This window comes from Cololabis saira, chromosome 14 (assembly GCF_033807715.1).
Source record: "Cololabis saira isolate AMF1-May2022 chromosome 14, fColSai1.1, whole genome shotgun sequence".
In the NCBI taxonomy this organism is placed as follows: Eukaryota; Metazoa; Chordata; class Actinopteri; order Beloniformes; family Belonidae; genus Cololabis; species Cololabis saira.
In genome coordinates, this window is record NC_084600.1 from 43609483 (window position 1) to 43635765 (window position 26283).

General features: G+C 38.7%; 1 protein-coding gene across 1 annotated transcript in view; it reads left to right on the forward strand.

Annotated features, from left to right (window-relative positions):
• LOC133459398 (protocadherin Fat 3-like) overlaps positions 1 to 26283 on the forward strand; it is a 299910-nt gene that overhangs the window by 136861 nt on the left and 136766 nt on the right. Inside the window, exons 15-21 of the mRNA XM_061739291.1 lie at positions 8086 to 8222; positions 12078 to 12353; positions 13745 to 13955; positions 17590 to 17804; positions 18874 to 19032; positions 24191 to 24312; positions 25034 to 25216. Of these exons, the coding sequence (XP_061595275.1) occupies positions 8086 to 8222; positions 12078 to 12353; positions 13745 to 13955; positions 17590 to 17804; positions 18874 to 19032; positions 24191 to 24312; positions 25034 to 25216 (1303 nt within the window). The remainder of the gene's footprint in view (positions 1 to 8085; positions 8223 to 12077; positions 12354 to 13744; positions 13956 to 17589; positions 17805 to 18873; positions 19033 to 24190; positions 24313 to 25033; positions 25217 to 26283) is intronic.

A 26283-nucleotide genomic window follows, 5' to 3' on the forward strand; every position in this document is an offset into this window, starting at 1 on the left:
TGAATTTTAATTTCTAGAAAAAAGTCAAAATGTCGAAACAAAAAGTCGAAATTTCGAGAAAAAAGTCGAAATTTCGAGAAAAAGTCGAAATGTGGAGAAAAAAGTCGAAATTTCGAGAATAATATTGAAGTTTATTTTCTAGAAAAAAGTCAAAATGTCGAGAAAAATGTCAAAATTTTGTTAATACAGTAGAAATGTTGAGAAAAAAGGCAAAATTTCGACTTTATTCACGAAATTTCGACTTTATTCTTGAAATTGTATTTCAACATTAATCTCGACATTTCAACTTTTTTTTCCACATTTCTACTTTTTTCTCGAAGTGCACAATTAAAAAAAAATCTTCCATTCTCAAATATTTTTTCTCCTGCATGGCCCTAATACTCTTCCGTACATTATATATATATTATATATATATATATATATATATATATATATATATATATATATATATATATATATATATATATATATATATATATATATACTGTATATATATATAAATCTCCTTCCTCTTGGTCATATTTTCCGAAAATAGTACATTCCATATGTGTGTTTTATAAGTAAGCTTATTGAAACTTTTGTTATATGTAAGAATGTATGTCAGATTCAGGGGCAGGACCGGATAAGTGTTTTTTTTTACTTTTTTGTATTCTTTTTTAACATCCATGTTCAAAATCAAATCTTCAAATCGAATCAAAGAGGAAAAAAAACAAGAACTATGAATCTAAGTTAGGATATAAGTTAACAAACACAAAAAACACTCTTTGACGAGGAATAAACAAAGGGCTATGAGTCTAAGTTATGGTAGAAAACGAGGAACATACGGCACAATATGGCGATTACTGTTACGGCTGTGGACATGGACCAAGGCTCAAGGACGAACACACTCAAGGGGACGAGGGGAACTATTTAAACACATGGAGGGAAATAGGGGACAGGTGGAAACACTTAGGACAATCAGAGTGAGACACATGAGGAAGGACAAGGGACCTGAAACGAGAGGAGAATTACTTTTCAAAATAAAACAGGAAATGACAGGACGAAACAAACCCAAGACAAGACAACCTCACCTCGGTGTGACACTAGTTAGTAGTCGCGTCGATCCTTAAAAGCACTGGAGTCAATCCTCCAATAGTGTAGAAATAGCGGTAGTGCAGTCGCCACTAGGGATGGGAATCAATCGGTTCCCAGTGTTTCAATTCCTTGGAATCGTTTGCAAAAAAGGCAAACGATTCCCTTTTCCATTCCAGTGGGCGTGAATGACGTCACCATGCACATTCGTGCCCAGCAGGAAAACATGGGGACAAAGCGGCATAAACACTCGCAAGTTTGGTTACATTTTACCAAAAAGAATGACAACAGGGCGACTTGCAATACTGGCAATGTGGACATTTCAACAAAGGGAGGAAACTGTTAGGGCTCGGCCGGTTGGTGCTTTCCTCCGCAACCCGACTCCGCGCTCCTAGCGCCCTATTTTAAACAGGCCTTGAATGTTTTAAAAACAAGCTTTTGATTGAAATTTTTTTTTTTTTTAAACTGAAAGTTTACGCTGCTACTCAGTCTTTCTGCTGATGCTGATGCTGATGCTGATGATGTTCTGCAACTCACGCAGGATCAGGAAATAACAGAAACCAGACTGGAATTGTTCATAAAGGTTAATGTTGAGGAGATGATGAAGCCGGGTGTCCTGATTAGCCGTTCACCTGTTCCTTTAAGGCTCTGAAATTCCTCCAGATTCCTCGATTTAAAATATATAAAATGATATTATAAAATGTAGACGGAGAGACCTGCAAATCCTTATATATAACACTTATCCAGTCCTACCCCTGAATCTGACATACATTCTTACATATAACAAGAGTTATAAATAATAGAGTTATAAAACACACATCCCTACTTTAATAACTGTCCAATACAGTAATATAATACTCAATTATATGTACATATAAATATAGCCAAAATCAAACAAATCAAGGCAAACAAAAGAAAACAAAACAAACGCCCAGCATTTATTTACTAAAAGCTAAACTAAAAGCTACTATGTATGTATGTACTAATAGAAGTAACTAGAAAATTCCAGGAAATGTTGATATGTCATGCCCTCCTGCCCATTCGTCCCCTCTCGCTGCTTTTGTTTAAGGCTGTTTTGGTGTCGGAGGTGGTTCAGGCCACATTTACGGATGATTTATTCATATTCTCCCCCATAAAAATGCATAGGTTTTTGTTGCCATGGTAACAAGCCCCATAGGATAGAATGGGACAATTTGGCTTCAATATCTCAAAAGCTGTAAATGACAGCCTAATGAAACCTCAGTATGTTGTAGTCCACATCGTCCCGAGTCTTTTAACGTCGGATCGATGTCTCTGCGATATCGTGTTGCCGAGCAACAACCGTCCAAATTTCTGTTAAATTAAATTAAATTAGAATGGTTAAATATCTCAAAAAGCGTAATAGCTAGCATGATGAGACTAAAATATGTTGTAGTGCAACACGTCCCGGGTTTGTCAATGTTGTAATGATGTCTGTACGATAAACCGTTGCCTAGCAACAAGCGTCCAAAATAAAATGGAAATTTTTTTTATATTGAAAGTTAAATATCGCAAAAACCGTAATAATTAGCAGGATGAGGTTGTACGGTCCGTTAGTGCCAATAGGGCCGAGTGTTTGAAAATTTGAACGATGTCTCTACGATAAAGTTCGGCCGAGCAATAAGCGTCCGAATTTTCGCCTTTTTTTTTGCTTTTTGGCATCTAGCGTTGCCACGGTAACACTTTTGACTGAGAAAAGTAATGAACCATCGAGGCCACGATGGAGACGCATCCAACGATGTATGCCATGCATGGGTGCACGTTGCGGTTCTGGCCGTATTAACGGACGAAAAAAGTCTGCAGAATAATAATAAGAAGAAGAAAAGGGAAACCTTTTCTAGATATTATTATATTATTATATCGCCTTCATTTTTCAGGTTTTCTCTGGCGTGTTTTATTTTTTTATACCCATAATTATAATGCATAGTATTACATTATCATTACTTAACTATAATACTACAATATAATAGAGAACAATAAACAGCAATGGTATAACAATATACTTGATTAACTATATAAGAGTAGATATGCTATATATACTGGTTCATATATTTACCTCCAATTATATACATAAAAATGACTATAAATCTATATATCGACATATAACTATGAATCAGTATATTAATAGAGATATAGATACACAAATACTGTACGTATAATACAACTCAATATATCCATATACATACTTACATATAACATATTTATATCCATAATATACATCTATATATCTACATATATTAATAAATGTACATATCTACATGTTTATTTGCATCTGTATTTTGAATAGAATGTTTCTTTGTATCTTTTCTTAAATTGTGAAATGTTTTGTGATATCCTCTTTGAGGAACAGCATTTTAAACACTTTTAATCATCTTGTAAATGATTAAAAGTGGGTTGTAAATGTAGAAGTTGCAAATTAACTGACTAATTCCAGCGTATTTTAGTGTTTGCTCACATCGTTCATGCGCCGAGTGTGTGTGTTTGTGTGTGTTTGTTAGTGTGTGTTTGTTTCTTAGTGTGTGTGTGTGTGTGTGTGTGTGTGTGTGTGTGGCGGCAGGATAGCAGAAATAATGAAGCCACACACAACCATCAGAGCTCATCAGCATTGTTATGAGTTTTTAATTATGCCAGTTGCTTCCTGTTAGACGTTGTGACTGGAGTGCAGGATGCGAAATGAAACAGACATTTACCGGCGCCATCAATATTTATGAGCGTATAAATCTAAAGATTCCACCGAAAACTTTGAGAGCGAGATCACACCCCTAAGTACTTTCTGGGATGACAACATGTTTTTTTTTGTATTTCCAAACGCTGTGAAATTGATTCAGCGCATCGTAACGACCGGCCTCCCCCCTCCAGAAGAATAGCAACATACGAGCGGAGAGAGTGTTGCTCCCACTCAACATGGATCAGTAACTCAGGGAAAAATGTTCCATCAGTATTCATACGCTGAAGGGAGCTCCACCGGATGGATGTGGGATGAATATCTAGTACAGGGGACGACAACCCAACATGTTTTAGAGCCATATTGGACCAAAAACACAAAAAACAAATATGTCTGGAGCCGCAAAAAATGAAAAGTCTTGTATGTATCAGCCTTAGAATGAAGAAAACACATGCTGCATGTTTCTATAGTAGTTAGAACTGGGTACTCGGCTGCAAATGTAGCTGTTGATGTCTTTCCACATGACTCTTTTTGTTATGCAAATCTATGGAAGAGTATCAGGGCCAGGCAGGAGAAAAATAAAAATGATATTTTAGAGGAGGTAGATTTTTTTTTCATTGTGCACTTCGAGGAAAAAGTTGAAATGTCGAGAAAAAAAGTCGAAATTTTGAGAAAAAAGTCAAAATTTCGAGAAAAAAGGTCGAAATTTCGAGAAAAAAGTCTAAATGTCGAGAGAAAAAAAGTCGAAATGTTGAGAAAAACAGTTGAAATGTCGAGAAAAAAAGTCAAAATGTCGAGAAAAAAAGTCAAAATGTCGAGTTAAAAGGCAAAATGTCGAGAAAAAACTCGAAATGTTCAGAGAAAAAGTCGAAATGTCGAGAAAAAAGTCGAAATTTCGAGAAAAAAGTCAAAATGTTGATTAAAAAGTTGAAATGTCGAGAAAAAAGCCGAAATGTCGAGAATAATGTTGAAGTTTAATTTCGAGAAAAAAGTCGAAATGTCGAGAAAAAGTTGAAATTTCGAGAAAAAAGTCGAAATGTTGATAAAAAAGTCGAAATGTCGAGATTAATGAAGTACAATTTCGAGAAAAAATTCAAAATGTCGAGAAAAATGTCAACATTTCGTTAATAAAGTTGAAATGTTGAGAAAAAAGGCAAAATTTCGACTTTATTAACAAAATTTCGACTTTATTCTTGAAATTGTATTTCAACATTAATCTCGACTTTTTTCTCCACATTTCGACTTTTTTCTCGAAGTGCACAATTAAAAAAAAAATCTTCCCCTCTCAAATATGTTTTCTCCTGCATGGCCGTAATACTCTTCCGTACATGACAAATTGTTTCATATGTGTATATTTATTTATTCCATGGCTCTTTTATTTCATGTTCGTATACGAGCGGAGAGAGTGTTGCTCCCACTCAACATGGATCAGTAACTCAGGGAAAAATGTTCAGTATTCATACGCTGAAGGGAGCTCCAACGGATGGATGTGGGATGAATATCTAGTACAGGGACGGCAACCCAACATGTTTTAGAGCCATATTGGACCAAAAACACAAAAAACTAATATGTCTGGAGCCGCAAAAAATGAAAAGTCTTGTATCAGCCTTAGAATGAAGACAACACATGCTGCATGTTTCTATATTAGTTATGACTGGGTACTCGGCTGCAAATGTAGCTGCTAATGTCTTTCCACGTGACACTTTTTGTTATGCAAATCTATGGAAGAATATTAGGGCCAGGCAGGAGAAAAATAAAAGTAATATTTTAGAGGAGGAAGATTTTTTTTTCATTATGCACTTCGAGAAAAAAGTCAAAATTTCGAGAAAAAAGTCGAAATGTCGAGAAAAAAAGTCAAAATGTTGAGGAAAAAGTCAAAATTTCGAGAAAAAAAGTTGAAATGTCGAGAAAAAAAGTTGAATTGTCAAAAAAAAAAGTCAATGTCGAGAAAAAAAGTCGAAATGTTGAGAAAAAAAGTTGAAATGTTGAGAAAAAAGTCGAAATGTCGAGAAAAAAAGTCGAAATGTCGAAAAAAAAGTCGAAATGTCGAAAAAAAAGTCGAAATGTTGAGAAAAAAGTCGAAATGTCGAGAAAAAAAGTCGAAATGTTGAGAAAAAAGTCGAAATGTCGAGAAAAAAAGTCGAAATGTCGAGAAAAAAAGTCGAAATGTCGAGAAAAAAAGTCGAAATGTCGAGAAAAAAAGTAGAAATGTTGAGAAAAAAGTCGACATGTTGAGAAAAAAAGTCGAAATGTCGAGAAAAAAAGTCGAAATGTCGAGAAAAACAGTCAAAATGTTGAGAAAATAGTCAAAAATTTCAAGAAAAAAGTCGAAATGTCGAGAAAAAAAACGTAACGACCGGCCTCCCCCCTCCAGAAGAATAGCAACATACGAGCGGAGAGAGTGTTGCTCCCACTCAACATGGATCAGTAACTCAGTGAAAAATGTTCCATCAGTATTCATACGCTGAAGGGAGCTCCAACGGATGGATGTGGGATGAATATCTAGCACAGGGACGGCAAACCAACATGTTTTAGATCCATATTGGACCAAAAACACAAAAAACAAATATGTCTGGAGCCGCAAAAAATGAAAAGTCTTGTATGTATCAGCCTTAGAATGAAGACAACACAAGCTGCATGTTTCTATATTAGTTATAACTGGGTCCTCGGCTGCAAATGTAGCTGCTAATGTCTTTCCACATGACTCTTTTTGTTAGGCGAATCTATGGAAGAGTATTAGGGCCAGGCAGGAGAAAAATAAAATAATATTTTAGAGGAGGAAGATTTTTTTTTCATTATGCACTTCGAGAAAAAAGTCAAAATTTTGAGAAAAAAAGTCGAAATGTTGAGAAAAAAGTCGAAATGTCGATAAAAAAAGACAAAATGTCGATAAAAAAAGTCAAAATGTTGAGAAAAAAGTCGAAATGTTGAGAAAAAAGTCGAAATGTCGAGAAAAAAAGTCGAAATGTCGAGATTAATGTTGAAGTACAATTTCGAGAAAAAAGTCAAAATTTCATTAATAAAGTTGAAAAGTTGAAATTGTATTTCAACATTAATCTTGGCATTTTGACTTTTTTCTCGACATTGCGACTTTTTTCTCGAAGTACATAATGAAAAAAAATCTTCCCCTCTCAAATATTTTTTCTCCTGCATTGCCCTGATAGTTTAAGAATGCAAGATTCACTTATTTAGCTATTTATTTTAAAGTCATAGTCAGAAGTGTAATTATATTGCATCATAACGACCGGCCTCCCCCCTCCAGAAGAATAGCAACATACGATCATTATGCACTTTGAGAAAAAAGTCAAAATGTCGAGAAAAAAGTCGAAATTTCAAGAAAAAAGTCGAAATGTTGATAAAAAAGTTGAAATGTTGAGAAAAAAGGCAAAATGTCTAGAATAATGTTTGAAGTTTAATTTCAAGAAAAAAGTCAAAATGTCGAGAAAATTGTCAAAATTTTGTTAATAAAGTTGAAATGTTTCGACTTTATTCACGAAATTTCGACTTTATTCTTGAAATTGTATTTCAACATTAATCTCGACATTTCAACTTTTTTCTCCACATTTCTACTTTTTTCTCGAAGTGCACAATTTAAAAAAAAAATCTTCCCCTCTCAAATATTTTTTCTCCTACATGGCCCTAATACTCTTCCGTACATGACAAATTGTTTCATATGTGTATATTTATTTATTCATGGCTCTTTTATTTCATGTTCTTATATGAGCGGAGAGAGTGTTGCTCCCACTCAACATGGATCAGTAACTCAGGTAAAAATGTTCCATCAGTATTCATACGCTGAAGGGAGGGATGAATACCTAGCACGTATCCGTCCTCCTCTTCCCTTAATCAGACATTAAGGCCCTTTAAACTGTCCACTTCCTGCTGGTGGAACGGACCGGGCTGCCGGGCTGTGATCTCTGTGTTGGGTTGTGTTTGGGGCCGATAAGACAGATGTTTGTACGGCTGTTAACGGTTCCCGGGCTGCCAAAGCTTGGCCTCGGCGCTTCGGCAGCGCAGCATTTCACTTCATTTTTATTTTACAGACCCCTCCAGCTCCAGGATGAAGGCAGTCGGCCAAGACAATTACACAGTAATAAGTTAGAGCACCTGAGTCTGGCACGCCGGCGGAATCTGAAATGAGTGTGTGTGTGTGTGTGTGTGTGTGTGTGTGTGTGTGTGTGTGTGTGTGTGTGTGTGTGTGTGTGTGTGTGTGTGTGTGTGTGTGTGTGTGTGTGTGTGTGTGTGTGTGTGTGTGTGTGTGTGTGTGTGTGTGTGTGTGTGTGTGTGTGTGTGTGTGTGTGTGTGTGTGTGTGTGTGTGTTTCTCTCTCAGGGAGCTTTGACATGCAGTTCGACCTTCAGGTGGGCGTGGGGACTCTGGTCGTGGCCAAGCCGCTGGACGCCGAGCTGCAGTCGCTGTACAACATGACGGTGCAGGTGACAGACGGGACCAGCGCCGCCACCGCTCAGGTACACGCCGGCTCAGATCTGATTAGTGCGTGAGCACCGTCTCGGGTCCACTCCAGAATCTCATCAAATTAAATTATTCTGCTACTTTTTTCCTCTGAGAGCCGTTCACTCCGAGCAGACCTCTCGTACGTGTTCACTGCTCGGTTTTATGTCGTCTTCAGCTGTCGTGTTAGGAACGCCGATTCTTTCCGAATTAAATAAATAAATAAATATTTAAATTATGAAATATTCAATTAAATCAATTAATGAGTTTTTTATTTCATGAAGGAAGAGTATCAGGGAGGGCCAGGCAGGAGAAAAATAAAAATAATATTTCAGAGGAGGAAGATGTTTTTTCATTATGCACTTTGAGAAAAAAGTCGAAATTTCGAGGAAAAAGTCGAAATGTCAAGAAAAAAAGTCGAGAAAAACTAGAAATTTCGAGAAAAAAGTGGAAATGTTGATTAAAAAGTGGAAATTTCGAGAATGATGTTGAAGTACAATTTCGAGAAAAAAGTCGAAATTTCGAGAAAAAAGTCAAAATGTCGAGAAAAATCTCAAAATTTCGTTAATAAAGTTGAAATGGTTAGAAAAAAGGCAAAATTTAGACTTTATTCACAAAATTTAAACTTTATTCTTGAAATTGTATTTCAACATTAATCTCGACATTTTTTGAATAAAGTTGAAATGTTAAGAAAAAAGTCGAAATGTTGAGAAAAATGTCAAAATGTCAAGAACAAAAGTCAAAATTTTGTGAAAAAATTTGAAATGTCCAGAAAAAAGTCAAAATGTTTGATAAAAAAAGTCAAAATGCCAAGAGAAAAGTCAAAATTTCGACAAAAAATTCGAAATGTCGAAAAAAAAGTTGAAATGTCGAAAAAAAAGTCGAAATGTCGAGAAAAAAGTCGGAGATACACTAATATTTTAGAGGAGGAAGATATTTTTTTCATTATACATTGGTCGACAAAAAAGTCGAAATGTCGAGATTAATGTTGAAGTACAATTTAGTGAAAAAAGTCAAAAGTTTGAGAAAAAAGTAAATTTCGTGAATAAAGTCAAAATGTTGAGAAAAAAGGAGAAATTTCAACTTTTTTCTTGAAATTGTACTTCAACATTAATCTCGACATTTAGACTTTTTTCTCGAAATTTAGACTTTTTTCTCGAAGTGCAAAATAAAAATATTTTTTTCTCCTGCATGGCCCTAATACTCTTACGTAACTTTTGGTATTTTTTTTGTTTATGCCCAAAAAAGGAATGTTTTGTTGGACACGAGAATAACTGGTGCCATGTTTTTGCCTTTAAATATATTTAAAGGTATGAAAACCTTAAAGTTTCCAGTTATAATTGCATAAATTGTCTAATATTTCATTACTTTATATACTGTCTTGGGGTGACATTTGCATAAAATGCTAAAAAACAAATTGTCATTATGCACTTCGAGAAAAAAGTCGAAATGTCAAGAAAAAAGTCAAAATGGCGAGAATGATGAAGTACAATTTTGAGAAAAAAGTACAATTTCGAGAAAAAAGTGGAAATGTTGAAAAAAAAGTCAAAATTTCATGAATAAAGTCGAAATGTTGAAAAAAAAGTGTAAATGTGGAGAATAATGTAGAACATGACGGTGCAGGTGACAGACGGGACCAGCGCCGCCACCGCTCAGGTACACGCCGGCTCAGATCTGATTAGTGCGTGAGCTCCGTCTCGGGTCCACTCCAGAATCTCATCAAATTAAATCCTGCGAGCTGAGACCTGTTCACTACGAGCCGACCTCTCTGCACGTGCTTTTATGTCGTCTCCTGCCCGGCCTACCAGCTCTGCCGTGTTAGGAACACTGATTCATTCAAGATTAGAAAAAATAAAACGTTTTTTTAATAAATAAATATTTAAATTATGAAATATTCAATTAAATCAATTAATGAGAATGAAATAAATTAGGGGCCAGGCAGGAGAAAAATAAAAATGATATTTTAGAGGAGGAATATTTTTTTGTCATTATGCACTTCGTGAAAAAAGTCGAAATGTTGAGAAAAAAAGTCGAAATGTCGAGAATAATGTTGAAGTTTAATTTCGAGAAAAAAGTCGAAATGTTGATAAAAAATTCGAAATGTCGAGATTAATGAAGTACAATTTCGAGAAAAAAGTCAAAATGTAGAGATTTTTTTTTCATTATGCACTTCGTGAAAAAAGCCGAAATGTCGAGATTAATGTTGAAGTACAATTTCGAGAAAAAAGTTGAAATGTTGTTATTTAAGTTGTAAGTTGTAATTTAAGATTATTTTTTTAGATTTATTATTTATTCTATTTAATTTATTGATTAAAATAAAACTATTTACGATAAACACAAACGTTCCTAAATTCTGAATGAAAGGGATCATAAATAAGAATAATCTTATTTAATCTGCCCCTATAATATAATTTATATAATAAAAAAAATAATTTTCTATTTATTTCATTGTCATATTAATTTATTTAATTGAATATTTCATAATTTAAGTATTTATTTATTTAATTTTGAATGAATCAGCGTTCTATCATATGGGGGGAAGCTTGATCCTAATAAAAGTCCAAATCTTGGAGACGACCCAAAGATCAGGCATCAGAATCTTCCGCGGATCCACGGAATTCCGCGGATTTTGGCCTCAGTAAAAAATGTCCGCGGTTTCCGCGGAACGGGGGAAAAAAAAAAAAAATCCCCCAAACAACGGACTGGAAAACGCGATGCGCCAGGCCAGAAAAGAAAAAAATAATATGCAAAAAATAAGCGACGTATCTATCCATTCATTCAGAAATCAAAAATAATTTCCATTTGGGAGCCTCTGTGCGGCGCTGAATATGCAATGCAGTGTTTTGCGGTGCGGTGTGCTTCTCATTGAAATTACTGGAGGCAACACGTTGCTGCAGTGAGTGAAGCCTGAATTATGGTTCTGCGTTAAATCGACGCAGAGCCTATGGCGTAGGGTACCCGGTGACGCGTGCCGTACGGTGCGTACCGTCGCGTACCCTACGCCGTAGGCTCTGCGTTGGTGTAACGCGGAACCATAAATCAGACTTAAGTCCCTTTAGGCTAATACTGTGAGAAATAACCTCTCATAATAGCGGTACTACAGTTAATAAATGTAATAAATGCTCCTACTGCCGTTTCTGCTGGCTACTGAGTGGCGAGTGAGTTTTAACTCCTTAATTACTAACCAGCGTCAGAGTCACGCACAGTACACAATCTGTGATGTTAGAGAGCCACCTTTTGGTCAATTTAAGCAACCGCATCGCCAGCTGCTTGACAGTGGCTCAACTCATTAGTTTACTGTTTTTGTTGTTTTTATCTATGCAATTGTGAAAAAAATGGCAAAATAAATGAAAAACTGTGAACAACCGCATTCCGTAGGCTATTCGGTACTCAGTATTCAGCCAAGTCTTTACATTTTATTCGGCTTCAGGTTCGGCCTCCAATTTTCATTTCGGTGCATCCCTAGTTTTTTTGGTGTGAAAGGGGGATTCTGGCCTTTGTAGAAGTTTAAGATATAATTATCTTCATTTCAAGATTTATTCATGCATGATGATGAATGCGTGTTATTATGTTATCAAAATGCATCATTCTTTGCAAAAATTCAGATTTTTTTGTGTGTATTCTTGCATTGATAAAAGATGTGATTATGGAGCTTTGAGACCACCAGAATGCACCATTTTGAGTCTATTTTTCAAAGTTTTACTCTTTTTTTAGGACAAGCCGTTCTGATGCCTGAAAGATGCTGTGTTGTCGTAGTAAATAGTCTTTTAATAGTTTTATCCGCCTTGTAAATAATAAAATACGCCGAGTCGCTCCACCCGACAAGTACGATGTTTACGGTGCACGTTTCCCCTCCCGCCTCTCCGGCTCAGGTGTTCATCAGGGTGCAGGACAGCAACGACAACCCCCCGGCGTTCTCCCAGCCGGCCTACGACGTGAGCGTGTCGGAGGACGTGCCGGCCGACACGGAGCTGCTGCGGGTCCGAGCGTCGGACGGAGACGAGCGGGCCCGGCTGAGCTTCTCCATGTACGGCAGCGTGGACCCGGCTAGCATGAGGCTGTTCCGGGTCAACCCCGGCACCGGCTTGGTGTACACGGCCGACCGGCTGGACTACGAGGCCCGGACGCAGCACATCCTCACCGTCATGGTGAGAGGAGGCTCCTCACCTCCACCTGTGTCTGCTCCGGCTCCACCTGTATCTGCTCTGGCTCCACCTGTGTCTCCATCACCTCCACCTGTGTCTCTACTGGCTCCACCTGTATCTCCATCACCTCCACCTGTATCTCCATCACCTCCACCTGTGTCTGCTCCGGCTCCACCTGTATCTCCATCACCTCCACCTGTATCTCCATCACCTCCACCTGTATCTCCATCACCTCCACCTGTATCTCCGTCATGCCTTCTCCATCACCACCTGTATCTCCATCACCTCCACCTGTATCTCCGTCATGCCTTCTCCATCACCACCTGTATCTCCATCACCACCTGTATCTCCATCACCACCTGTATCTCCATCACCACCTGTATCTCCATCACCTCCACCTGTATCTCCGTCATGCCTTCTCCATCACCTCCTGTATCTCCATCACCACCTGTATCTCCATCACCTCCACCTGTATCTCCGTCATGCCTTCTCCATCACCACCTGTATCTCCATCACCTCCTGTATCTCCATCACCACCTGTATCTCCATCACCACCTGTATCTCCATCACCTCCACCTGTATCTCCGTCATGCCTTCTCCATCACCTCCTGTATCTCCATCACCTCCTGTATCTCCATCACCTCCTGTATCTCCGTCACGCCTTCTCCATCACCTCCTGTATCTCCGTCACCTCCTGTATCTCCATCACCACCTGTATCTCCGTCATGCCTTCTCCATCACCTCCTGTATCTCCATCACCTCCTGTATCTCCATCACCTCCTGTATCTCCATCACCACCTGTATCTCCATCACCTCCACCTGTATCTCCGTCATGCCTTCTCCATCACCTCCTGTATCTCCATCACCTCCTGTATCTCCATCACCTCCACCTGTATCTTCGTCATGCCTTCTCCATCACCTCCTGTATCTCCATCACCTCCTGTATCTCCATCACCTCCTGTATCTCCATCACCACCTGTATCTCCATCACCTCCTGTATCTCCATCACCACCTGTATCTCCATCACCTCCTGTATCTCCATCACCTCCTGTATCTCCATCACCTCCTGTATCTCCATCACCACCTGTATCTCCATCACCTCCTGTATCTCCGTCACCACCTGTATCTCCATCACCTCCTGTATCTCCATCACCTCCTGTATCTCCGTCATGCCTTCTCCATCACCACCTGTATCTCCATCACCACCTGTATCTCCGTCACCACCTGTATCTCCGTCACCACCTGTATCTCCATCACCTCCTGTATCTCCATCACCACCTGTATCTCCATCACCTCCTGTATCTCCATCACCTCCTGTATCTCCATCACCACCTGTATCTCCATCACCACCTGTATCTCCATCACCTCCTGTATCTCCGTCACCTCTTCTGCAGGTGAAGGACCAGGAGTTTCCGTTTAACCGCGACCTGGCGAGGATCCTGGTGGCGGTGGAGGACACCAACGATAACGTCCCCTACTTCACCAGAACCGTGTACGACGCCGTCGCCTACGAGACGTTTCCCGTCGGCTCTTCGGTGCTGCGCGTCACCGCCCTCGACAAGGACAACGGCATCAACGGCCAAATCACGTACACCATCGAAGCAGGTGTGTAGGGTCTGGACTCGTAGTCAAGACCGGCTAAACCGAGATCAAGACACTACCGAGACCACAGAGTATCAAGACCAGGACTAGTTCAGCCCAAGACCGAGACAAAAACAAGTTATTTTGTTGCTGTATATCAGCATCACTGAAATGGACCTGATACTTAACCCTTGTGCTGTCTTTGGGTCAAAATGACCCAATTCTTCTATCCTTCTTTCCTCCTGCTCTCTCCTTCCTTCTTCCTTTCCTCTTTTCCTCCTTTTTTACCCTCCTTTACTCCTTTTTCTTCTTACCTCCCTTTCGTCATTCATTCCTTTATTACCTTCTTTGCTTTTCCTCCCTTCTTTCCATCTTTTCTCCCTTCCTTCTTTCCTTTTCTCCTTTCCTACTTCCTTCCTTCTTTTCTCCTTTCTTCCTTACTTCCTTCTTTCCTTACTTCCCTCTTTTCTCCCTTCCTTCCTTCATTCCTTACTTCTGTCTTTTCTCCTTTCTTCCTTACTTCCTTCCTTCTTTTCTCCCTTCCTTACTCCCTTTCCTACTTCCTTCCTTCTTTTATCCTTTCTTCCTTACTTCCTTCTTTCCTTACTTCCCTCTTTTCTCCCTTCCTTCTTTCTGTCTTTTCTCCTTTCTTCCTTACTTCCTTCTTTCCTTACTTCCTTCTTTTCTCCCTTCCTTACTCCCTTTCCTACTTCCTTCCTTCTTTTCTCCTTTCTTCCTTACTTCCTTCTTTCCTTACTTCCCTCTTTTGTCCCTTCCTTCCTTCATTCCTTACTTCTGTCTTTTCTCCTTTCTTCCTTACTTCCTTCCTTCTTCCCTTCCTTCCTTCTTTTTCTCCCTTCCTTACTCCCTTTCCTACTTCCTTCCTTCTTTTATCCTTTCTTCCTTACTTCCTTCTTTCCTTACTTCCCTCTTTTCTCCCTTCCTTCTTTCTGTCTTCTCTCCTTTCTTCCTTACTTCCTTCTTTCCTTACTTCCTTCTTTTCTCCCTTCCTTACTCCCTTTCCTACTTCCTTCCTTCTTTTCTCCTTTCTTCCTTACTTCCTTGTTTCCTTCCTTCCTTTTCTCCCTTCGCCCTCCCTTGACCCAAAGACAGCACAAGGGTTAATCAATCACAACGGTATGCAAATATTATTCATATATTTATTCAAACAAGGCCGTTATAAACACAAAACCTATCAAAGACAGACACACTTTCACGCGTTGGTAGATGAGGACCCAAATGCAGGAGAGACGCCAGGAGGCAGGAGTTCCAAAAAGGTGATTTATTATGAACAAACAAACCAAAAGCACTGCAGAGCAGGATTAACAAAAACACAAGAGCTTTAGCCAAAAACCAGACCTGAAACATGTAGGAAGAAAACAGTCCGGACCAGCAGGGAGCGAGGGAAAGACAAGATCAACACAGAAGGGTTAACGAGACACAGGTGACGACAATCAGGGCTGATGGGAACCAGGAAAGTCAAGACAAAACTGAAACACTAAGGCCACGTTTCCATGTAGCAAAAGCGGTGGTGTTTTCATGCGTTTGGGCCGTTCGTTTACACGAAAACGAAATTTTGAGATAAAAGTCGAAATTTTGAGAAAAAAGTCGAAATTTTGTGAAAAAAGTCGAAATTTTGAGAAAAGAGTCGAAATGTCGAGAAAAAAGTCGAAATTTTGAGAAAGTCTAAATGTTGAGAAATAACTCTACTTCTCTGTCACTCCAAACGAAAGACTCTGGTTCATCTTGGAAGTAACTGGAAGTTACTCGTGTCATTTGTTGATGTTTTTTCCAGGATTCTGATTGGCTAGCATGACTTTATCTTCTCGTTACACTGCCCCCTGTAGGTTTGGCTGCTCATAGCACCTTAACAGCTATTTATGCGGGTTCGTGTAAATGATGGTATTTTTCCAAACGTAGAGGGGGAAATATCCATTTTTGAGTCGAAATTTTGAGAAAAAAGTCGAGAAAAAAGAATTTTTTTTTTAGAAAAAAGTCAAAATTTTGAGAAAAAAGATGAAATGTCGAGAAAAAAGGGGGGGTAGGTGGCCGAGAAAAAGACGAAATGTTGAGAAGAAAGTTGAAATTTTGACTCCACTTCTCTGTCACTCCAAACCAAAGACTCTGGTTCATCTTGGAAGTAACTGGAAGTTACTCGTGTCATTTGTTGATGTTTTTTTCCAGGATTCTGATTGGCTAGCATGACTTTATCTTCTCGTTACACTGCCCCCTGTAGGTCTGGCTGCTCATAGCACCTTAACAGATATTTATGCAGGTTCCTGGAAATGATGGGATTTTTCAAAACGTAGAGGGGAAATATCCGTTTTTGTAAATATCAATGCTCTGTGGAAACGTGGCCTAAGACATGGGTTTCAAAATAAAACTGCAACCGAAACAAACCGTGACACAAACATGCAGATGCACCAAAACATTACATCATATCCAAAATACAAATAGTTTAGAAAACTAGAAAACTAGACCAAGACCACAAACAAGTGGACCATAAGTCTAGTAGGATCTGAAATAAACTTTTATGTTTCTTATAGCTGCGAGGGAATTCATAAAAATCATGCAATTTTCTTTCAAAATTCAAAAAGAATCAATAAGCAATAAGGCGATAGAGGCAGCATTGTATGTGTTGAGTTTAAATATGCAGAGCTGATGTTTTTTGTGTGTTATTTTAATAAAATCCTATTCTTTCACTGTGACTTAGTTCTGAAGTTATTGTTCATCTTAAACCTGAATGAAGCCACTGTTCTCACCCAATCAGATTATTGACACTACAGTGATAGTGACCTGTCCAATAAACAGAAAATTGCATTCTTCGGGGGTGAAAATAGGATCTAGACCAGGGATCGGCAACCCGCGGCTCTTTAGCGAAAATGTTTGACCTTTTTTTTCCTTTTTTTCTCTTTTTTGCTCTTTTTCTTTTTCTTCTTTTTTTTCCTTTTTTCTCTTTTTTTTTTTCCTTCTTCTTTTCCTTTTTAATGTCAAAATCTCAACTTTTTTCTCGACATTTCAACTTTTTTCTCGAGATTGTACTTCAACATTAATCTCAACATTTCGAGTTTTTTCTCAAAATTTTGACTTTTTTCTCAAGAATTTCGACATTTTTCTCAAAGTGCATAATGAAAAAATAAATCTCCCCCCAGTTCTAACTAATACAGAAACATGCAGCATGTGTTCCTTCATTCTAAGGCTTATACAAGATTTCATTTTTTGCGGCTCCAGACATGTTTTTTGTATTTTTGATCCAATATGGCTCTTTCAACATTTTGGGTTGCCGACCCCTGATCTAGACCCTCTATAATCTTTCTATGTGACCTAATTCTAGATTTTTGAGCAAAAAATTACCTTGAAAAATAAATTTGACCTTCAACAAGACCTTGAAATAGGAAATTTATCTCAGAATTGAATTCCTAACACCAAAAAAGTAGAGAAAGTGACAATATACAACAATCTAGGAGCAAACCGGCCACTGGGGGCCGTCCCAATTTGTTTGCAGTGGTTTTTGAAAACCTTATGTCCATAACTACCACCATGCCAAATATCAAAAATTTGTCACCAAGTGCAGGATTTTCATGATTTTTGACACATTCCCTCCCAGATCTATGGAGTTAGCAGTATCCACTCACATGTGCGGCCTCTCTGCGTGCAGGAAACACCGGGGGCGTGTTTGCCATCAACAACGAGACGGGGCTCGTCTCCATCGCCCGGCCGTTGGAACCCGCCTCTCTGGGCTTCTACACGCTGACGGTTCGGGCCGCCGACTCGGGTTTCCCTCCGCTGGCGGCCACGTCTTCAGTCCGGGTCTCGCTGATGCTGTCGGACTTTTCCCAGCCCAAATTCAGCCAGAAGGAATACCAGGCCGAGGTAAATATTCACCCAGGCCGAGGTAAAGCAGGAAACGTCTGAACGGAGATCGATGGGCTGAGGGGGTGGATGATGTGTGTGTGTGTGTGTGTGTGTGTGTGTGTGTGTGTGTGTGTGTGTGTGTGTGTGTGTGTGTGTGTGTGTGTGTGTGTGTGTGTATATATATATATATACACACCGTATTTTCTGGACTATAAGCCGCTACTTTTTTCATAGGTTTTCAACCGTGGATTCTGCCCCCACCACTAGGGGGCGAATTAGAATCAAAACTAAGACAATAAATGCAAAGAAGAATACGCTACTTCTTCTTTAGCAGATAGAAGTAGGTAGAAGCAGATTTCAAACAGATAAATAGATAACTTTCTCGACATTTTGACTTTTTTCTCGACATTTCGACTTTTTTCACGAAATTTTGACTTTTTTCTCGAAATTTAGACTTTTTTTCTCAAAATTTCGACTTTTTTCACAAAATTTCTACTTTTTTTCTCCACATTTCGGTAAATGCTCTGTCATGTCTGAATGAAGTATATATACAGTATATATATACAGTATATATTTATATATGACTGAATGAATGAATGAATGAATGAATGAATAGATGAATGGATGAATGGATGAATGAATGATTATTTTTGTGTCATGTCCGAAGACCCATCCCTTACAGGATTATAAGACACCAGAAACAGAAAATCATCAATATACAATATCACACTCACTTAATTGGGAGCTGCACAATGTACACCAGAAAAACAAAATAAATAAATCAAATAAAAATACTTAATATTTCTTTCTCCCCAACACAAACCAGAATGGATATTTTCACATACTGTTACTTTTCTTCGTTTACCCCACGCTTTCTCTAAATAGTCAGCAAGTGCAAATACTTTATAATGAAAAATTAATTTGAGCCTCTCAGCAACACTTACCAACATCAAATCCAAATATATATATATATATATATATATACTGTATATATATATATATATATATATATATATATATATATATATATATATATATATATATATATATATATATATACACACGTGTCTAATGTCTGATTTTCCAGATAATGGAGAATTCCAGACTGGGATCCGTCGTCACCACGATCAACGCTCTGAGCCGCTCGCCACTGGTCTACGACATCAGCGGGGGAAACGAGGAGCGCTGCTTCTTCATCAACCAACACACGGGCGTCATCACCACGCGCAAGCTGCTCGACTTTGAGGTCTGTTCACCAGTTAAAACACAAGCTGCTCGACTTTGAGGTCTGTTCACGAGTTAAAACACAAGCTGCTCGACTTTGAGGTCTGTTCACCAGTTAAAACACAAGCTGCTCGACTTTGAGGTCTGTTCACGAGTTAAAACACAAGCTGCTCGACTTTGAGGTCTGTTCACCAGTTAAAACACAAGCTGCTCGACTTTGAGGTCTGTTCACGAGTTAAAACACAAGCTGCTCGACTTTGAGGTCTGTTCACCAGTTAAAACACAAGCTGCTCGACTTTGAGGTCTGTTCACGACTTAAAACACTTTAGTTTCTGCTACACCGTCTGTGGAAGCTCATGTGTTGTGCAAAGATCCTTTCTTTTTAAGGAAAAGCAGTTACTAGTTCCTACTCCACAAGAAAGACTTCAGGTTCAGGTTCAGATTCAGATTCAGATTCAGGTTCAGGTTCAGGTTCAGGTTCAGATTCAGATTCAGGTTTAGGTTTAGGTTTAGGTTCAGGTTCAGGTTCTTCTGTCTCAAGCACAAAAACTTGGTCTGGAAGGGGAATATCTACTTTAAAATCAAATCAACTTTAATCACTTAATCAATGGAGGGATGCCCAGGCCTGTCCCCATGAACCAATAATCATGTTGTTTGATTAGCATGACTGAGATGATCAGTACTGAACCAGTGCAGGTGGATATTATCTTATCAGTATTGATTTCTGATAAATAATTGTTATTGATTATACCGGTAAGCTGAATTAATTAATTAACAGTAGGTACATGTATTTATCGGGGGATTAAAAGTAACAGACAATAAGTGCAATCGTTGGATACCCTTATTTATATAAGTGTAATTAGTTTATTTAATGTAAATAAAACTAATTTGTTGGAGCACATCTGCTTTTCTGATGTAAATGTTTATATTTGCATCAGAAAAGTGCTATATGCTATTATTACTCAATGATTATTACTATAATATAATAATTATATTAATATATGATATATAATCATTATTTTATATATTAATTATATATTAATTCTTATTCATATTTCACAATTAATTATTATATATTATCATTATATGATATAATATATATTATCTCAATTACTATTACTATAATATAATAATTATATTAATATATGATATATTATCATTATTTTATATATTAATTATATATTAAAGCAGCACAACGTAACTTTCAGCTTTTCTGAGTTTGGCGGCATCTTTTGGACAAAAGCGGTAGTGTTTTACCAGAAAGAACACTACGTTTCCCATGAGCACCAGCGCGTACTGCCGGAAAACTCCTGTCCCGTCGCTGCATTTGTTTTTATGAGAGGAGACGGGACACTTTTCTGTTTCACCAAGTGAACAGACAGAACGCAAAAAAAAAGATGTTAAACTGCTGGAAAGGAACTGGAATTTACCGGGATACCTTATACAAGGAAGCCAGGGAGCGGTATATGGAGAAAATAATGATTATTAATTATTATTAATTATAATAATAATTAATCCCTACTGAAGAGCCATGTGTTTCAATAAATTTGTATAATAGTACAACATACAGTACATGTTTTGTATCCCTTCTCTTTTCTTTTTTTTGAAAGAGGCTCCGAGGCGTGAGCAATATTATTTTTTTCCTCTGCAGCTACAAATAAGAGTTAATATTTTTTCCTCAACAAACTAGTTTTATCTGAAGATTGGGGTTAATTGCACCGCAGAGAGCTGGCCAGCAACTGCGTTTAGCTGGAGAAGTGGGGAATAAAACCCGTGTTTTGATCCGACCCCGGTCTGTGTGAGTGTTTGTGGTTTAAGGCTGTTTATGGTTCTGCGTTAAATCGACACAGAGCCTACGGCGTAGGGTACGCGGCGACACGCACCGTACGTTGCGCGTCGCCACGTACCCTCCGCCGTAGGTCTGCGTCGATTTAACGCAGAACCATAATTCAGGCTTTACTGTGTGGAAGCCGGTGTTTGGTCGTTACAGCCGCGGTCCAAAGCGAGCCGACGACTCTTTCACTCTTTTACTTTGTTATCTCAGATACTTGGCCTGCGTGGTTCTGCCTCCGAGCAGGAAACCGTTGAAAAGTTAAACCATTAGGATCTTTTCACCACGTCTGTTATGTGGAGCTGCTGCAGCCGCAACGCAGCAACAGGTTCTGCGGAGCTCTGCGCTCCAAGCCCCGCCCATTTTCGTCTCGACCGCGAATCGGGAAGGAGGGGGAAGTGACGTATGCCGTAAAGCAGTCAAAGTCGTAACGATTTGTAGTTTTTTAGTGTGGCAGGGTTCCTACCATGCTCCTCAAAGTTACATAGTGCCAGTGAAGGTGATACAGACCCCTCAGACCATGACAGAGGTTCATTAAACCTGTTGGAAGTTGATGTTCCATCACAATGACTCTGGAAATATGATATTAAGGTGGAAAAGTTACGTAGTGTCGCTTTAATTCTTATTAATAATTCATAATTAATTATTATATATTATCATTATATGATATAATATATATTATCTCAATTACTATTACTATAATATAATAATATAATATGTTAATATTAATATATTAATATATTGTAATTATTATATTAATAATTAATTATTATATATTAATTTTAATTATTTAATATAATATATATTACCTCAATTATTATTACTATTTGCGAACTGAACCAGTGCAGGTGGATATTATGTTATCCGTATTGATTTCTGATAAATAATTGTTATTGATTATACCGGTAAGGTGAATCACTTAATTATCAGTAGGTACATGTATTTATCGGGGGATCAAAAGTAACAGACAATAACTGCAATTGTTGAATACCCTTATTTTTTAATTTAGTTTGAGCAGCTTTTACCCATTAAAATATATAAACATTTGCTTTTCTTGCTTTTTCAGAAAAGTGCTGAATTGCGTCATCTGCAATGCACTTTAGCGAATAAACATCATAAACATTCTGGGACCCATTCTGAGTTGAAGTTTCCACTAATTCTGTCAAATTTTACGAGGTTATATTTTTGATTAAAATGTACTGGCATGCAGCCACGACAAAATACACTTTCTAACAACTCCAAAATGACTCGTACATCCATCATACGAGGAAATAACCAGGTGAGATGGGAAGCATCAATCTTACAAGTGAATAAATATCAGGAACTCTAGTCCAGCGAGGCAGGACCAGCATGCATCTGTGCTCGTCTCCTTCTCCACACATTTCCAGCCTCGTCATTGTTGGCAGCACATCCGGCTCAGCAAAGACATTTGATTATTTTACTCTATTATTTATCAAAGTCACAGTTTCCCTGACGACGGTCGCCGTGTCCGGCGCTGCTTTGCCAAAGTACAGACAGTAATTGAAGGTGTACAGAAGTTTGTTACTGGGAGCTCCGACGTCACCGGTGCACCTTGAGGGATTGTTGCAGGTGATGACTAGAACAATCCAAACAATCCAAACAAGAACAAATCTACAACACACATAGATAGTCAAACAATTCATCAAGTAAAAACTGTAAAGCCTCTTGGACTTTGGCTGGATTGTACATCGTCACGGTCTGATCACATCAACAAAGTTGTTGCCAACATGGCAGAGTGACGCGTAAATGTGCAGCATTTCTCAACACAGTTGTTTCGTCATGTTGTTAGTTCATTGGTTTTGTGTCATTTAGATTACTGTTCAGTTGTCTTGTCTGTTGCATCGAAAAGTCTTCTAAAACACCTACAAGTGGCTCAAAACAAGGCTGCACGACTTCCAATCCAATCCAATCCCCTTTATTTATATAGCACATTTTAAAAACAACAAGGTTACCAAAGTGCTGCACAATGAGTAAAAAAAAACACAATAAAATAGTAAAAACTAAAAACAGAGTAAAATAGATGAGCACGAAAGCACAAAATAAAAACTTACCAAACAGACAACAACCAGTGATTCATAAACATAAAAGACAGGACAGAGACCACACAACTCTCATGCTGGATTAAAAGCCAAAGAATAAAAATATGTTTTAAGACAAGATTTAAAAATGTCTAGTGTGGGGGCCGTTTTGATGTGGGGAGGAAGCTCGTTCCAGAGTTTAGGGGCGATTGCTGAAAAAGCACGGTCGCCCCTGGTTTTTTGCCTGGTTTTGGGAACGACAAGACGCGACTGAATAGAAGACCTCAAAGACCTAGAGGGAGTGTACATGTGTAGGAGGTCTGAGATATATTTTGGTGCCAACCCATTTAGTGACTTAAAAACAAACAATAGTATTTTAAAATTAATTCTAAAAGAGACAGGGAGCCAGTGAAGGGAGGTCAGAACGGGGGTGATGTGATCATTCCTGTTAAAAGACGAGCAGCCGCATTTTGGACTAACTGTAAGCGTGCAAGGGAGGTCTGGTTGACGCCAGTATAGAGGGCATTCCAGTAGTCCAAACGGGTTGAGATAAAAGCATGAATCACTCGTTCAAAATCATTAAAAGATAAAACAGATTTAATTTTAGCTAAAAGCCTCATATGATAAAAACTGGATTTTACTACAGAATTAATTTGCTTGTCCAGTTTAAGATCACTGTCCATTTTGACGCCGAGGTTGGTAACTGTAATTTCAGGTAAATGTGTAAGGAACCCAGATCAATGGGAGGGCCATCACAGGCCCAATTGGGTCCAAACACCATGACCTCAGTTTTACCTTCATTTAGATTTAAAAAGTTTAATGCCATCCAGGCCTTAGTGTCCTTTAGGCATTCTAGCAGAGGCATCAGGAGCTGTTGTCATTTCTTTTGAGGGGCAGGTAGATTTGAGAGTCATCTGCATAAAAATGGTAAGAGATGCCATGCTTTTTAAGAGACTTGTTCTCGGTTGTTCCCCTTCCCTAAGTCTGACTCTATGCAGATGACTGTACTTTATAGATCAGTTGCATATTGGAAAACCTTCCAGGTCAGATTCATGACGTCAAAAGAGGCTGATTTGAAATGAAGACTAAGAATGTATGAGATCAATACATCAAAGTATATATGATTTGTATGATGTTTTTCTTTATTTCTTATTTGTAATTTTATTTTTATGTGCTTTATGAATTGAGATTGTATGTTGGATTTAGTATTTTATTGTCTGGACCACAGGAAAACTAGCTTTCGTTTTGGTGTCAGCTAATGGGGATCCCTATAAATAAACAAATAACTGACTGTTTCTCTGTTGGAGCAGAAAACCACGTCCTACTTCCTGGTGGTCCGAGCCTCCAGCATGGCGGGGATGGAGGCCAGCGCCGCCGTCAACGTCCAGGTGGGAGACGACAACGACAACCCGCCCGAGTTCCAACAGATCAGGTATCAGAGGGGGTCGACGTCGGCTTAGAGAACCAGAGTTTCTATTAACAAAATAGTATCTAAAACCATGAGGTAAATCATCAGTCTGATGATTCACTTTAAAGAAAAATGTACAGATTTGAATAGTGATGCACCGATTGTTCGGTAACCGAAATTGTTCGGCCAAAAATGGCAAAAAAACACTTTCGGTGTTCGGTGGAATAAGTGGGGAAAAAAAACGAACAATTAATAACGGCGTTGTAAAATAAGGAAATAGACTGGCCGCTCCGTCCCGTAACGTTGCGCACTACATAAATCGTTAGCCAACCAAAAACTAACCCCATAAGAATTTTACCAACATTCACCAGGAGGTGGAACCAAAACAACATAATGCTGGGAAATTTAAAAAAAAAAAAATTTTATGTTCAATAAATATTTTCTACCTTGTAATTTTGTAAAATATTTTTTTCTTTGAAAAGCCTAAATCAAATGTATTTGATTTATGCAATGGTGAAAAAATTGGCAAAATAAATGAAAAACTGCAAAGAACCATGTTTGGTATTGTTCGGTATTCGGCCAAGTGTTTATTATCATTTTCGGTTTCGGTTTCGGCCACAAACTTTCATTTCGGTGCATCACTAGATTTGAGGAATGTTGATGTCGTGGATAGTCAATTATTCCTGGCAGCCAGTCGGGTCCTCCTATCTCTCAGCATCCTCCCTTTCCTCTCCGACCTCCGCAGGTACGAGGGAACCGTCAGCGAGGCGGCGCCGGTCAACAGCGTGGTCCTGGGGGACGACGGCAACCCCCTGGTGATCCGGGCCGCGGATCAGGACCGGAACCACAACGCCCTGCTGGTGTTCCAGATCGTGGAGGAGACGGCTCGCATGTTCTTCAGCGTGGACTCCGGGACCGGCTCCATCCGGTAGTATTAGGGTTACGGTTAGGATTAGGGTTAGGTAGGGGGACCAGCTCCATCCGGTAGGGTTAGAGTTAGGGTTAGGGTTAGGGAGGTTAGGGTTAGGGTTAGGGAGGTTAGGGTTAGGGTTAGGGAGGTTAGGGTTAGGGTTAGGGAGGTTAGGGTTAGGGTTAGGGAGGTTAGGGTTAGGGTTAGGGAGGTTAGGGTTAGGGAGGTTAGGGTTACAGTTAGGTAGGAATAGGCGATATTTTACCGTTCACGATAAACCGTTAAAAAAATTCCTCATGATAAGAATTTGTATCTCACGGTAAAAACGATAAATTCCTGTTGATGTTTTTGTGTAAAACCTGATTTATGGTTCTGTGTTAAATCCACGCACAACGTACGTGAAGGAAGGAAGGAAGGAAGGAAGGAAGGAAGGAAGGAAGGAAGGAAGGAAGGAAGGAAGGAAGGAAGGAAGGAAGGAAGGAAGGAAGGAAGGAAGGAAGGAAGGAAGGAAGGAAGGAAGGAAGGAAGGAAGGAAGGAAGGAAAGAGGAAGGAAGGAAAGGAAGGAAGGAAGGAAGGAAGGAAGGAAGGAAGGAAAGAGGAAGGGAAGAAGGAAGGAAAGAGGAAGGGAAGAAGGAAGGAGAGAGCAGGAGGAAAGAAGGAAGGAAGGGAAAAAAGAAGGAAGGAAGGCAGGAAGGAAGGAAGGCAGGAAGGAAGGAAGGAAGGAAGGAAGGAAGGAAGGAAGGAAGGAAGGAAGGAAGGAAGGAAGGAAGGAAATGAGCCTGAAAGAAAGAAAGAAAGAAAGAAAGAAAGAAAGAAAGAAAGAAAGAAAGAAAGAAAGAAAGAAAGAAAGAAAGAAAGAAAGAAAGAAAGAAAGAAAGAAAGAAAGAAAGAAAGAAAGAAAGAAAGAAAGAAAAGTGATTTGGCTCCAAAGACTGAATGTGGTGATAGATTTATAGTTACAAAGGTGGAGTTGAATTGGTATTTTCTTTATCGTCATTTTTATCGTTATCGGGATAAATGCCAGAAATTATCGTGATACATTTTTTAGTCCATACCGCCCAGCCCTACGGTTAAGGTTAGGTAG